At 45.3% G+C, this 12,516-nt stretch overlaps 1 protein-coding gene across 8 annotated transcripts in view; it reads right to left on the reverse strand.

Annotated features, from left to right (window-relative positions):
* PKP4 (plakophilin 4) overlaps positions 1 to 12,516 on the reverse strand; it is an 82,629-nt gene that overhangs the window by 39,550 nt on the left and 30,563 nt on the right. For 7 of the 8 annotated variants that reach the window (XR_003573891.1, XM_027907483.1, XM_027907482.1 and 4 more), the window contains one exon: positions 8,928 to 9,040. The exons of the other annotated variant lie outside the window; for it this stretch is intronic. Coding sequence is in view for 6 of the 7 variants with exons in the window: in XM_027907483.1 (XP_027763284.1) it covers positions 8,928 to 9,040 (113 nt within the window). In the remaining variant the exon portion in view is untranslated. The remainder of the gene's footprint in view (positions 1 to 8,927; positions 9,041 to 12,516) is intronic. 8 annotated transcript variants of the gene reach the window in all.

Below are 12,516 nucleotides of genomic sequence, written 5' to 3' on the forward strand. Positions count from 1 at the left end.
AGCCCACAGCCAGTGTGTGCCATCAGCCCACAGCCACCAGCCCACAGCCACCAGCCCACAGCCAGTGTGTGCCACCAGCCCACAGCCATCAGCCCACAGCCAGCGTGTGCCACCAGCCCACAGCCATCAGCCCACAGCCAGTGTGTGCTGTCAGCACCCTGGGACAGGAGCAGTCACTGCTCAGGGCCAGCCCAGCAGCGCTGGGAATCTCCACTCTACAGCATTTAAATCAGCTTAAGAACTGTGGGTCTGTTTCTTTTCATTATTTTCACTGTTACCTCAGTTTCCAATCTTCCAGAGAATCCTGATCCTTTGTGTGGGACAAGTCAAACCACCTGACTCACAGCTACACCTGAGAGTGAGGAGGTGACAGATCTCACCTGTCCTGGTTAACGAGACACCCTCAGAAACAACTATGGCACAGACCAAGCAAGTTTGATACCAGCACAAGCCCCAACTTCTCCTGCATTTTTCCAAGAATGATTTTATATCAAACTATCTTCCCCATTTTGTCCTTCCACCCAACCATGTGCTTTCCTGTGCTCACAGTGGTACTGCTGCACGGCCACCTTTGCAGACAAATGCACAACTCATCCATGTGTTATTGGCATTAGATACTCTACATATTTTTGTGGGAAAATGTATTTCCTCATTCTAATATAAGCTACCAAACTTTGACTCTTACATTATTTTTGCAATGATTATAAGTTGCTATTTTCCAAATAAAAAGCTATTTAAAGGAAAAACAGGCAAGTTCATCAGATTGTATAATGTCTAAATATCAGCATGAGCCTGGAATTTTGGGTAAGATGTATCTCTTTCTAAATTATTTTTATTTTACTTCCTTCTACCACAGCCATCAATTACAAAAAACTTCAGCACAGCAGCGTGAACAGTTGTTGATCCTTATTTCCTGAAATGAAACCAATCATTTAGGTGCCTTAGTCCCTGATGCAATCCCTTTGAGGTGCTGGGACACACCCTGATGCCAGAGCACCAAGTCCAAACACGGACCCAGCTACGTCCCGGACCAGGAGGAGCAAAAAGCACAACTGCACATCATCCTGGGGGTTGGACCAACCTACCCTCAACACCAGCAGCTACCTTCCCCCAAACTCACCTGCTGTGCCTCAGGGAGCTCTGCCACTCCACTCGAGGGCAAAGGCAGATGGATTAGTTTAAACTACCTTTAGTGGTGGAGTTTAAATTGGGATTTAAACAAGCCTAGATTTTGCATGGCCGAGCCTGCTAAGGCGTCTCAGGGAAGAAGGTCACAGCCCCCAGCTAACAGGAGGGAATGAACGGCTGCACATGCAGCTCTCTGAAGCTGTTACAGCATATCAGGCTGGGTGAGTGTGGCACACAAGGAAGGCAGGAGCACCCCCAGACACCTGAACTCTGCAGCAGAGGAGCTGTGCTACCATCACCTGGCTGCTCCACCACTGCCAAGGCCACCAGATCTCAATTCCTGCACACCCTTGGCCTAAAGTTCATCTAGTTTAAATAAAAAACTAAAACTACTTCTCATTTCTAGTACGCTGCCATTGAATCTAACCAGTGCAGTAACTCAAGAATGTTTCTCTAGTGTAATTTGGGAATTGTAGCCACACACCAACGGAAATTCTGTGCAACTTGACTGCCTTTTTTGCTTGTAAACTGAACCTTGTGACTGTTTTAAAGAAATCTTTAAAAATATTTCTACTTTTACAAAATCATCAGGAAATTTGTACCCAAACTGGTATTAGATTAAAAAGAATTTATATAAAATGAAATTAATTTTTGTTATTGAAAGCTGAGTTCTGAATGCAGTTAATCTATGCAAATTCATTACATTACAATATATTCCGTACTCTTCACTGAGCAGACTTGCACACAACTGGTCATTAATCAATTACTCTTACTCATTGACACTCTGGTCCTCTGGATTGAAGAAATATAAAGCCCATTTGACAGATTCTGTGACCTCTGGACCTGGAATTTTCACGCTACCTGAAGACAGTTTTACACTCTTTCCCTTTTGCTCTGCTCCTCAGACTTTCTGGAAAGCCAGTTCCTCCCCCTGAGCCCACACGGCTCCGTGGTGCTGGGGAAGGCACCACCAGCTGAGCACACACAGCCACTTCACTGCCACAGGACTGTAACCCTTGAGCTCACCCCTGCCCAGCACACCTGGCTGCTGCAACTTCCTTCCCAGCTACAGGAGGCAGGAGTGATAAAGGCTGCTCTGACCACAGGTCACACGCAGAAAGCTGCTTCATCAGCACTTCAATTAGTTAAACATTTAACTTGGCTCTTACTGAAGGATTCTGGAACGAGCCCAGCACACATCACCTACTGACATCATCACCTGCTTTTGTCACCTTGCAGGTGAAATGTTTTGAAGTTACCAAGTCCTTCAGCTTTGAGCAGTGAGTCCAGTGCACTTCATTCCACTAAAAGGCAGCATGGTCACATCCTGCTGAGCTGCTGTGCCCCCCCTTCCTGACGATAACAGGAGAGACATCCACAGGAAAGCTACACGTGTGGGGGACTGCACTTCGGGAAATGCTTCATTTTAGTCCACTATTATCCTTCAAAAAGAATTAGGTTAGCAGAGTAGACATGCAGAAATTATACTTTCTTTTCAGAACAGTTTGGTGTGATATACAGTTTTCAGTTTGAGAAAACAGAGATATATACTATGACAGGATCATGAATATTTGGTAACTAGAGATGGAGCATGCATACAAACTCTGCTGAAATCAATCTATGCCTTTTTTTTTTTTTTTTTGACCCCTTGCATTTTTTTCCTCACTCATATTTCCTAAATATCTGGATTGTTTTCTGCTTGTTTGTTTTGAGGTTTTGTTTCACTTCTGCTTTTGTAATTTGGTTGTTTTCTGGTTTTGTCCCATTCTTAATTTCACCCCTTTTCTTTGCTGTATCACAGGTTTAGTACAAAGCTGTTTTAGACACAGAAGTGAACCAGCTGCCAAGGTGGAAAAAATAGTAATCTGATAAATGGAAAAGGTTTTGTAGGAAGTCACTTACAGACAAAACCCACTAAGGATCACCAGCACTGTTTCACATTTTCACATGGCACCTTCCAAACAAACTCTTTCCAGCTTTGGGTTTCCAGGTTAGAGCAGGGGCCACCATCCCTCTCCGTGACGAGGCTGTGCCACCCTGCAAAGGCAGAGGTGGCTGCTGGAGGTCACAGCCAGGACCAGGCCAGCACCTGTGCCCAGGACAGCAAGGCTTCAGCACTGACATGGAGGGAAATTCTGATTTCACATTGCTGATTTTATTAAGCAGTGTGCTAATTTGTTTTAAAATTATGTAAACACGACTATGATCCCCAGTTCCCAGCCTGGACAGTTCAATTCTCAGTGCATCTTTCACAGGTATTACAGAACACGAAACAGTTTAAGTCTGTTATATTTGCAAGTACTCCATAAGGTGAACAGTATTTCTTTTTAAACAGCACCACTCGAGAGAAAAGCAGTGATTTCCATTGCCTACCCTCACTGGTTAGCTATACTGCTGTTGTCATCAAAAAAAGGCAACAGCTGAAAAAAATTAGTGTTATTTATTAAATATTTATAAAATGGTGAAAAGCTGTAAAAAGCTAAAAATATAATTCTGTTTAAAATGTATGTACTTCACACATATTTCTGCAGCATTTCAAGTCCCTGCTTGGGTAGGCTTCCATCCCTGGAATACATCTGTGCTGTGAGGCAGCGGCAGGGACGGCCTGTTCCCAGCGATCCGGGCTCGCTGCTGCAGAGCTGCCAGCCAGTGCCCAAGTGTCTGTTCAGGCTGAATGTATTGTTCTACTTGTCCTTTATCTCCCATTCTAAACATCCACACCAGCAACACATTTACAGCTCTGTGCAGTGTGAAGGCTCACAGCTTTGTGCAACTGAACTCGTGGTGTAGGGGCCATCGACTCAACTCTATAAACTTGTAACGCACACTGCAAGCAATGGGCAACCAGGAAAATCAGTGTAATGAGATTTCGTATTTTTGCTGCTCTTACTGATACAGGTAAGCAGAAATTTTCACAGATATTTGAACTAAATGAGGTAATTTTCAGTCTTCAGTTTTCCTAACAGCTATCCTCTTGATTTCACCAACACGCCTCACTCCTCTACCCATTCTGTCAGAGCCTGTACCAGGTACCACAGCATCCCACGCTCCCCACTCAAACTCACCAGCGCTGCCACCAGCAGCAGGTGGGCCTGGGGCTTGCTGGCTGACCCAGGCAAGCACTGCGCTCTGGGGGTGAATTCAGAAAGCTGAACTCTGTAATACTGAAATCTGCAATACTACCCCCAGATGTGGTCGCTCATCCTGACGGATGCCAGTCCCCAGGGCAGGGACTGATGTATCCCTTAGCTAAGGGAATGCCTGAGGGACTGGCAGTCAGATGTGCCAGGGCCCTGCCCCTGAGCTCCTGCTGTACCCGGCGCTGGGGGTGCCCGGGGGGTGGTTGCCCTTTGTGAGCAGGACAGCTAACGTGTGCCACCTGATCTACACACCCACCCGTGCAGCACACAGCTCACTCTGCTCCAGCCCCAGAGAGCCACAGCTCAGCCAGCACAGCCACTCTGCTGAGTAGGAGGTGGACACTCACAGGAAAAACAACGGCCCTGTGCTGTGGTCCAGGCTCCTCCTGTGTGAGGTAATAAGTACTGACATATCCAGCTGAAGTCAGAGTTAAACCATCACTCTTCAACTTGGCACCAGAGCAACTAATCTGTAAGCTACAGGGTTTTTTTCATATTTGATCATCAGCAAATTGCATTAAAACCTTCAAATTCTTTCCTCAAGTCTTTCGGCATTCAAAAGCTTTGGTGGAATTTCAGAAAGGCTTACAGTCTGAGTAAATGAAACAAAAACATGGATTTGGAAACTGTGACAAAATACTTCACAAGTTTCACTCATTTTTTATGCAGACATGAATAACTTTCTGTGGAGCAAGATAAATGATAGCACACCACAAAAGCACTCTGGCTCTGATTCTCAAGACAGGTTTTTTTGAGTTTATAATTTACCGTGAAAGTTTGGTAACATTAATGTAACACAAACAATTTCAAATATACCCTTGGAAATGCTGAAGTATTTGACACATCATTGGAGCAAACTGCAAGCAGTTTCTGTGAAGAGAATTACCCCAGATGAGCTCACTGAGAGCGGTCAGGTCAGGACAAACACACCCCTGCCTGCTGTGGAACACCCTGGCAGTGGGGTGGGCACAGCTTGGGGTGTCCCACATGGCACTGCCCCTCAGGTGGGACAGAAGGCACAGCTTGGGTGAGAAAAACATGTGCCCATGAAATGCAGTACATGTGCACCTCAGTGGCAGTTTGAGTGTCCATCACAGAGTGCAGCACCGTGCTGAACTGCTCTGCAATACTGCCTGCTGCTCCAGAAACTGCCTCGTCTGTTCTAGTGGGAAAAGCAGAGAAAATGAACCACCCTTGTGGCTATGAAATAGATCTGATCTTTCAAAACCCAGAGGACCTCAGGCAGGCACATCATTAATCAAAGTGACTGTCAGAAGTGTTAAAATTTCCTTTATCAGTTCTGGTGCTGCCCAAGGGGCTGCATTCCAAAGAGTCAGGTGTGCCAGCTACACACTCCCCTTGAAGTGTGTGTGACAAGTTGCTGTTATCAGTGCAGGACTGTCCCATTGATAAGCAAGAGCCTTTTGGTTCCCCACACCACTCAGCCTTCCCGAGTCACCCAACAGTAACTGGAGGAAAAGAAGCAGGCAGCTGTGAGAGTCAGGCTTGGGCAGTGTGGCTCAGTGCTGCGGTACCACGGCTGTCCCCCTGCACCACAGTGTGCTCCCACACATCTGCCTGAGCCCCAAGGCTGTCCCCCTGGCACCACAGCCTGTCCCACACATCTGCCTGAGCCCCATGGCTGTCCCCCTGGCACCACAGCCTGTCCCTCATGTCTGCCTGAGCCCCACGGCTGTCCCCCTGGCACCACAGCCTGTCCCACACGTCTGAGCCCCATGGCTGTCCCCTGGCACCACAGTGTGTTCCACACATCTGCCTGAGCCCCACAGCTGTCCCCCTGCACCCCAGTGTGCTCCCACACGTCTCCCTGAGCCCCACGGCTGTCCCCCTGCACCACAGTGTGCTCCCACACATCTGCCTGAGCCCCACAGCTGTCCCCCTGCACCCCAGTGTGCTCCCACACGTCTCCCTGAGCCCCACGGCTGTCCCCCTGCACCACAGTGTGCTCCCACACATCTGCCTGAGCCCCACGGCTGTCCCCCTGCACCCCAGTGTGCTCCCACACATCTGCCTGAGCCCCATGGCTGCCCTCCTGCACCCCAGTGTGCTCCCACACGGCTGTCCCCCTCACCCCAGTGTGCTCCCACACGGCTGTCCCCCTCACCCCAGTGTGCTCCCACACACCTGGCAGCCCAGACCTGAACCCAGCAGAGCCAGCCACACCAGAGGGAATGGCAGCTGCAATACTGCCTCTGTATGGGTGCTGAACAGCCCAGCGGCTTCTGACGGAAACCTGTGCATGGTACAGCACAAAACAAGAGCAGAGGAGGCAGCTGAAACCTCACACGGATTTCCCAGTCTGTTATCTCCAGCCTTGTCATGCATAGCACTGGTAAAGCTATTTAATACTCACATGTGACACTAATTGTGTCATTTCAAGTTCTTAAGAGGTTTGAAAGTGTATGGGATGCCAGGAAATATCTTAAGAGTACTGAGCACAGTACCCAGTTATAAAAATTAATTATGAGAAGAAATAAGTTTAACATGCAAGTAACTTACAGGTACACAAGAATAAACTCTACTGTACTCCAGGGCTGCAGCTGACTGAGTGCTTCCTACTCCACCCATCACACTACAGCCTCTGAGGATCTGCAGATCAGGTCTCATTGCCATCCCTCCCACCCCTCCCAGGACAGCAAATCAGCTACTCCTCTGCCCTGCCTGCAGTTACAATGCACCTGTAACACAGGTGGGAACAGACAAACAAGCTTGACCTACCAGGACCTGTTTTTGTTTTGCTTTGTCCATAGGTACAAAGCAACACTCATTTCTCAAAACCAAAAGCAGCAGAAGGAACCTTGCAGTGAGGTGGGAGTCCCTAAGGTGCCCCCTGGGAGGTGACAGTCCCATCACTGGCAGCAGAGCCACACCAGGGCCAGGACAGCAGTGGGTAAATCAGAGAACTGCTCTGGCCACTGAGGTCAGCAAACCCTTCAGCTGGACTCTGACATGGAATGCTCCCAAACATTTTAACCACAATAAAAGAGATTAAAGCACTGGCTTTGAAACAAAGAATTGTTGATTTCCTCAGGGACAGAAAACTTGAACAAAGGATAAAAATAAAAAGTTGTATGACTCTTATGGTTTAGTTCTGCTGGCTTTTTTTTAGGCTTGTAATTGTTTCATGGGGAGGGCCAGTTGTTTGTTTTTTAATATAAGACTCTGCCAGGCAACTCTTTCATCTGGTCAGGAGAAACATCACCTTGCTTCCAAACCAAGCTGTCCCTGTTTCTGGGAGCAGGCTGTCAGCTGCCCGTGACCCATCTCTCAACACAGCATTCAATTTCCAAGAGTTTTCTCCATGCCCTCTTCATGTTTATTTAATTTCTTGTCAGCCTTAGCAAAACATTTACATCACCTACTTTGGGGAAACACAGGTATCTTCTTATGGCTCTAAATTGTGCTGTCCTACTTGTGCTTGCTGTGAAACTGCTCTAAGAGATTGTTTTCCCTTAAATCTTTCAACAACTCTTCTAACTACACTGGAAACAACTGCCTGTGAAGAAACGAAAGCCTCTACTTCAAGTACAGATGAACTGGTTTTCCCCACCTTCTCACACATCTCTTAAGAGGGATATCCCCCTTACAGAGTAAGTCAAAGCATTAACCAACACCACAAAGGTGCCAGGACACATTGCCTAGCCCAGGCTTTAAGCCCACACCCCTCAGCACAACAGTGACATAGCACTGCATTCACACCTCAGGCAGTCTGATGGATAAAGACACCTGTGTTAGCTGGTACACTGGATTTTTAAAACCTATTTTTAAATAATTGCCTCCTGTTTCCTAAGTTTTTGTTGGACCAACTTTCCATTTAATTTGCAGAAATATGACCACAGGGGAAAAACATTTCAGAATGATACCCAGGTTTGCTGCTGAAGGAATCCAGAATCAAAGAGTACTTAAGGCAAGAAACACTAATGTTCAGAGCACACCCTAAATCCACGCCAACAGCAGCTCTGCTGGAACCCCAACTGCAGGTACAAATGGTTCGTAAGGACACCAAGGCTTTCAGATTCAAGAGCTACCAATCATTTGACATGCTGGAGATGAGTGAGTGCCCAAACACATTCAGACTTACAAGGATTGCTAAGGAATTAAAATAAATAAATAATCAGAATACTCGTTACAGCTGAAATACTAGCGAATGCTTTGCCATAGTTACGGTCATTGCACGGAAAATACATCAGGAATGTTTCACACTACTGACAGACTTAGAGCAAGGTGTTCCCTGAAAACACATGTAATGACAGTTTCAGAAAAGCTGAATGAAACTGCTTAGTTAATTTAAGACAAAAAATAAATAATTGCATTACTGCTTTTTACTAGCACCCTTACTTTGATACAGATATGTGCAAGTCTACTATATTTCTTCTGGATTGCATCTAAAAAGTAAAATTCAACATATTTAGAGAGAAAGTAAAGCTTTACATACATTCTATTGAAAATGTAATCAATTATTAGAAGACCTCTTGAAACTGTCCCATAACTCTTCACAGCAAATCTGCATTTTTTTAATACTTTAGATGTTAAAGGAGGTGAATAGCTACCAGTGAAAATATATGAAGAGGACATAAGCACCACTAAAAAGCCTTTAACTTATGGGACAAATGAAAGTAAAGTCATCAGGACCTGTACCTTGTGCTGGCGATACTTGGTGACTCTGCTCCAAGCCTACATCTCTCTAGCTGATTAGCCACAATTTGCCTTTCCACTTCCAGTTCTCTGGTAAGTCTTTGAAATTGGAGCTCCTGAAATTTCAAAATAAAAAGAAAAGCATTCTTGATGTTAAAAAAATGGGTGTGGATTAACTCGGAAACAATCACTGATTCATCACAATCATGTTTTTTTGTTTTGACTCTTTCTTAGGGGAATAAACTATAAAAGTGGAAATTTAATGGTTCCTTAAATCAGTGATTCATGCAAATGTTGATTTATCACCTGTTACAAAAAGAAAAACATGTTTAAGCATATTTGGATTTTATTCCTCCTGCAATTAAAATTTTTGTGTCTCCTCATGTTCCCACAATCTAACAAAATCAGTGCCTGTAAAGTCAGTCTTTAATTGCATCTATGAATAAGGAAACTGGAAAATACTCTATCCTAACCTTTACAATCACAAACCTTCAAACCCTAAACTCTTCTACATTGTGACTTCTGTAAGTGGAAACCTTAACATTTCAAACTGGCTGAGGGCACAGATGTGCTATTTCACCTCTTCTGAGTTCAACTTTTGTTACATTTCTTGGTCAAAGGTACCAAACCCAAGCCTTTGTAATAGACTTTTGGAATGTAACCTTCTGAGGGTGACACAGGATACCAGTGCTGCACAGGGTGGGCATTTCTAAAACCATTTTCCACAGCACTCTGAAACGAGACTGTGTCACATCAGGGGATATTGGGGGTGTTTTCATCCATAGTTAGCTTTTGTGAACCACAGGAAAGGGTTCCAGAGAGCAATCACATTATTTTTCAAACCAATACTGTAAACCTCTAAAAGTTTAAGTAAACTTTTAAAAAGTTCAACACGATATAAAAATAGATGAACACAAATATTTAATGATCTGATGAAGCAAGTCTTATATACAGGTCGATTACAGCACATACATTCTGACCTGACAGCTCAAATTCCTGATCAGGTGTCTCCCTGAGTGTAACTCCCCTAATGGCACTGCCCAGGAGCTCTGTCTCTCACACAGAGCAGGGATCACAGCTCATGCCAGCTGGTCCCTCACACTCACATCACACACAGTGGGGCTGAACCACCTCCCTCTCATGAAGGGCTCTCCTTCCACTCCCTTTCCAGTAGGATGAAGGGTGGTTCAGCAGTGCTCCACGGCTCCCAGCACGCTGCAGGGACCTCTGCTCCCAGCTCCAGCCATGAGGACTTCCACAGCACACAGGAGACTCGGTAACAGTGGGGAAAAGGTGCTCTAAGCTCAAGGTTTACCTGGCAGAAGCAGTACTGACAAAACAAGGAGGTCCCCTCCAAGAACCCTGCAAAAGAAGACTAATTGGCACCTGTCTCCTCAGGAAGGCAGTTCAGGGCCCAACAGCAGCTGCCCTCCTGCCGGAACAAGCAGACGAGATGACAGAACCCAAAAAGCTGCTGTGGAGAGTCTGAGCCGAGCCCTGCCCCCAAACTGCTGTTCCACACACAGAGCCTCCTGCCCCACCCAGAGAACACAAGGCATTGTGGACACTTCCAAACTCTTGTAAGAGCTCCCTAACCAAACTGAATAAACACACCCTAACATCCTGAATGGCGGCCAGACACGTGGTTCTGCACTCAGGACACAGAGCTCTCCCACAAAGCAGGCTGTGCTTTTCTACTGCTGCTCTACTCAGAGAGCAGAGAACACACTGGAGTCACAGAGGGAACCGTGGCCCTCAGCTCCTCCTGGCCACCCCTTCCAACAGGTTGGCATTGCTGTCAAGCCCTGGCATTGGAAAAGCTCGGCACAGTGGATGCTCGGATATGAAAGAGCATTTCAGACATATGTTCTCAACTTGGATTTTATTTAAAGCTGCTTTCAAACAGAATTCTACAGCTAAATCATTTTAATTCCAACACCTGATATAAAGAGCCTTACAAATATGATAACCCACAGACCGCCACAAACCTCATGGGCCTGTGACTGGAATAGAAAGCATGGAGAATATCCAAAGGTTTGTATGACACAGAGACCCAGTCGTCACAGTCTGGCACCAGTGGTTGGCTTGATACAACTTCATGTCATACCACAAGGGTCCATAGGCTCCAGTCAGCTCATTCAGACACTTTGTCTTAAGCAAAAAAAGTCAAAGAAATTCATAGATGATAACTTATTTTCCAGTTCTGAGCCAGAATCTAGGTGATACATCCATCTAAAAGCTGATTCTCCAGAATGTCATTCACATGCTAGCAGAGAATGTCGTGATTTCAAAAAAAAAAAATCCATTCAGAAGCTGAAGCTCTGCAAGTTTTGGAGCAAATGTCAGCAAGACAAGCTTCTTCCAGAGCAAACTATACAGCATGTAACAAACACAAACCTTCAAAATACACAGTACTGTGCTGCTTGTTTGCAGAAATAAGAGAAAACACTTAGGCTATGTTTACAGCTGTTTCCCGTTCCTCACTTCTAAACCAATATTTAAATGGCAGTGTCACAGGTGCAAACTCTGAATGTGAACCTATTGTTATTTACTAATCTTTTCATTAGATGAATAAAGTAAAACACGTGCTAGCCATTACTTGCTTCCATTCAAGCAATTTCTATTAATCTGCCTTTTCATTACATACAGAAGCATTAGTGAACACATTATTCTAAAAGACATCTTGTTGCATAACATTCTAAGTAACAAACTGCCTATTTAAGTAAAAATCCCTATTTTTTGCCCCACAAAGTGTGAGTGCATTCTGGCTTGGGCAGCCTGGGAGTCCAGGAAAGCAGCAGTTTACAGACTTTTTGAAATAACAAGTGCTGACTTTTGTGTGTCTTCTTAAATTTGGTATCTGCAGCTGGAGGTGATAGGTATTAAGCACCTGCATAAATAGACAAGAGGGATAGTTTTAGAGGTCCCATCTCTTTTACAGCTGGAATACCTCAACGCTTTAAGCCTTTTTTCTTTTAACTTAAATCATCGCATTATTATAGAAAAAGAACTCCTAATCAATTCTGAATTGATCACCTTTCTAGTTTATGCTCCCTTATAAAGACATTTCATACCACTCTGAATGGACCTACCCCCACGGTGTGTAGCTATCAGACAGCACACCAGTTCTGGCAGGAATCTCCTGGAATTTGTTTCCCTGTTCAGCTCTCTGGGAGCAGTGGGAGAGCATGCTCCTCAAACAGGGAGCTCCCAGCACAGAGCAGCTGCTGCCCTGGGCACAAATCACAACCCACTGCCTGATGACAAAGTGGCACTGCAGGACTCAAATACAACTCTTAATAAGCTTATTAGCATTTGCAGCAGAACATCCATGTGGCAAGCACATTCTAGAATTACAGGTGTAGGTCACAGAACACGCTGTCACACTGCATTCCAAAGAGCAACCAAATCTCCTCACACAGACACAATACACTGGTTTGGCCAGAACTTTTTTCCAAGACTATCCAATATACACCAAGGGGAAAAAAACCCCTGTAATTCTATTCACCCCTTTAGCAGTGACTACTTAATTATCTTATCAAAACACAGGTTTTGTGTTCAGAACCTAAATTCCACTGCAAAACCACAGACC

This window comes from Empidonax traillii, unplaced genomic scaffold, assembly GCF_003031625.1.
Source record: "Empidonax traillii isolate 1590-97213 ecotype Southwest subspecies unplaced genomic scaffold, ASM303162v1 scaffold1479:size124046, whole genome shotgun sequence".
NCBI lineage: Eukaryota > Metazoa > Chordata > Aves > Passeriformes > Tyrannidae > Empidonax > Empidonax traillii.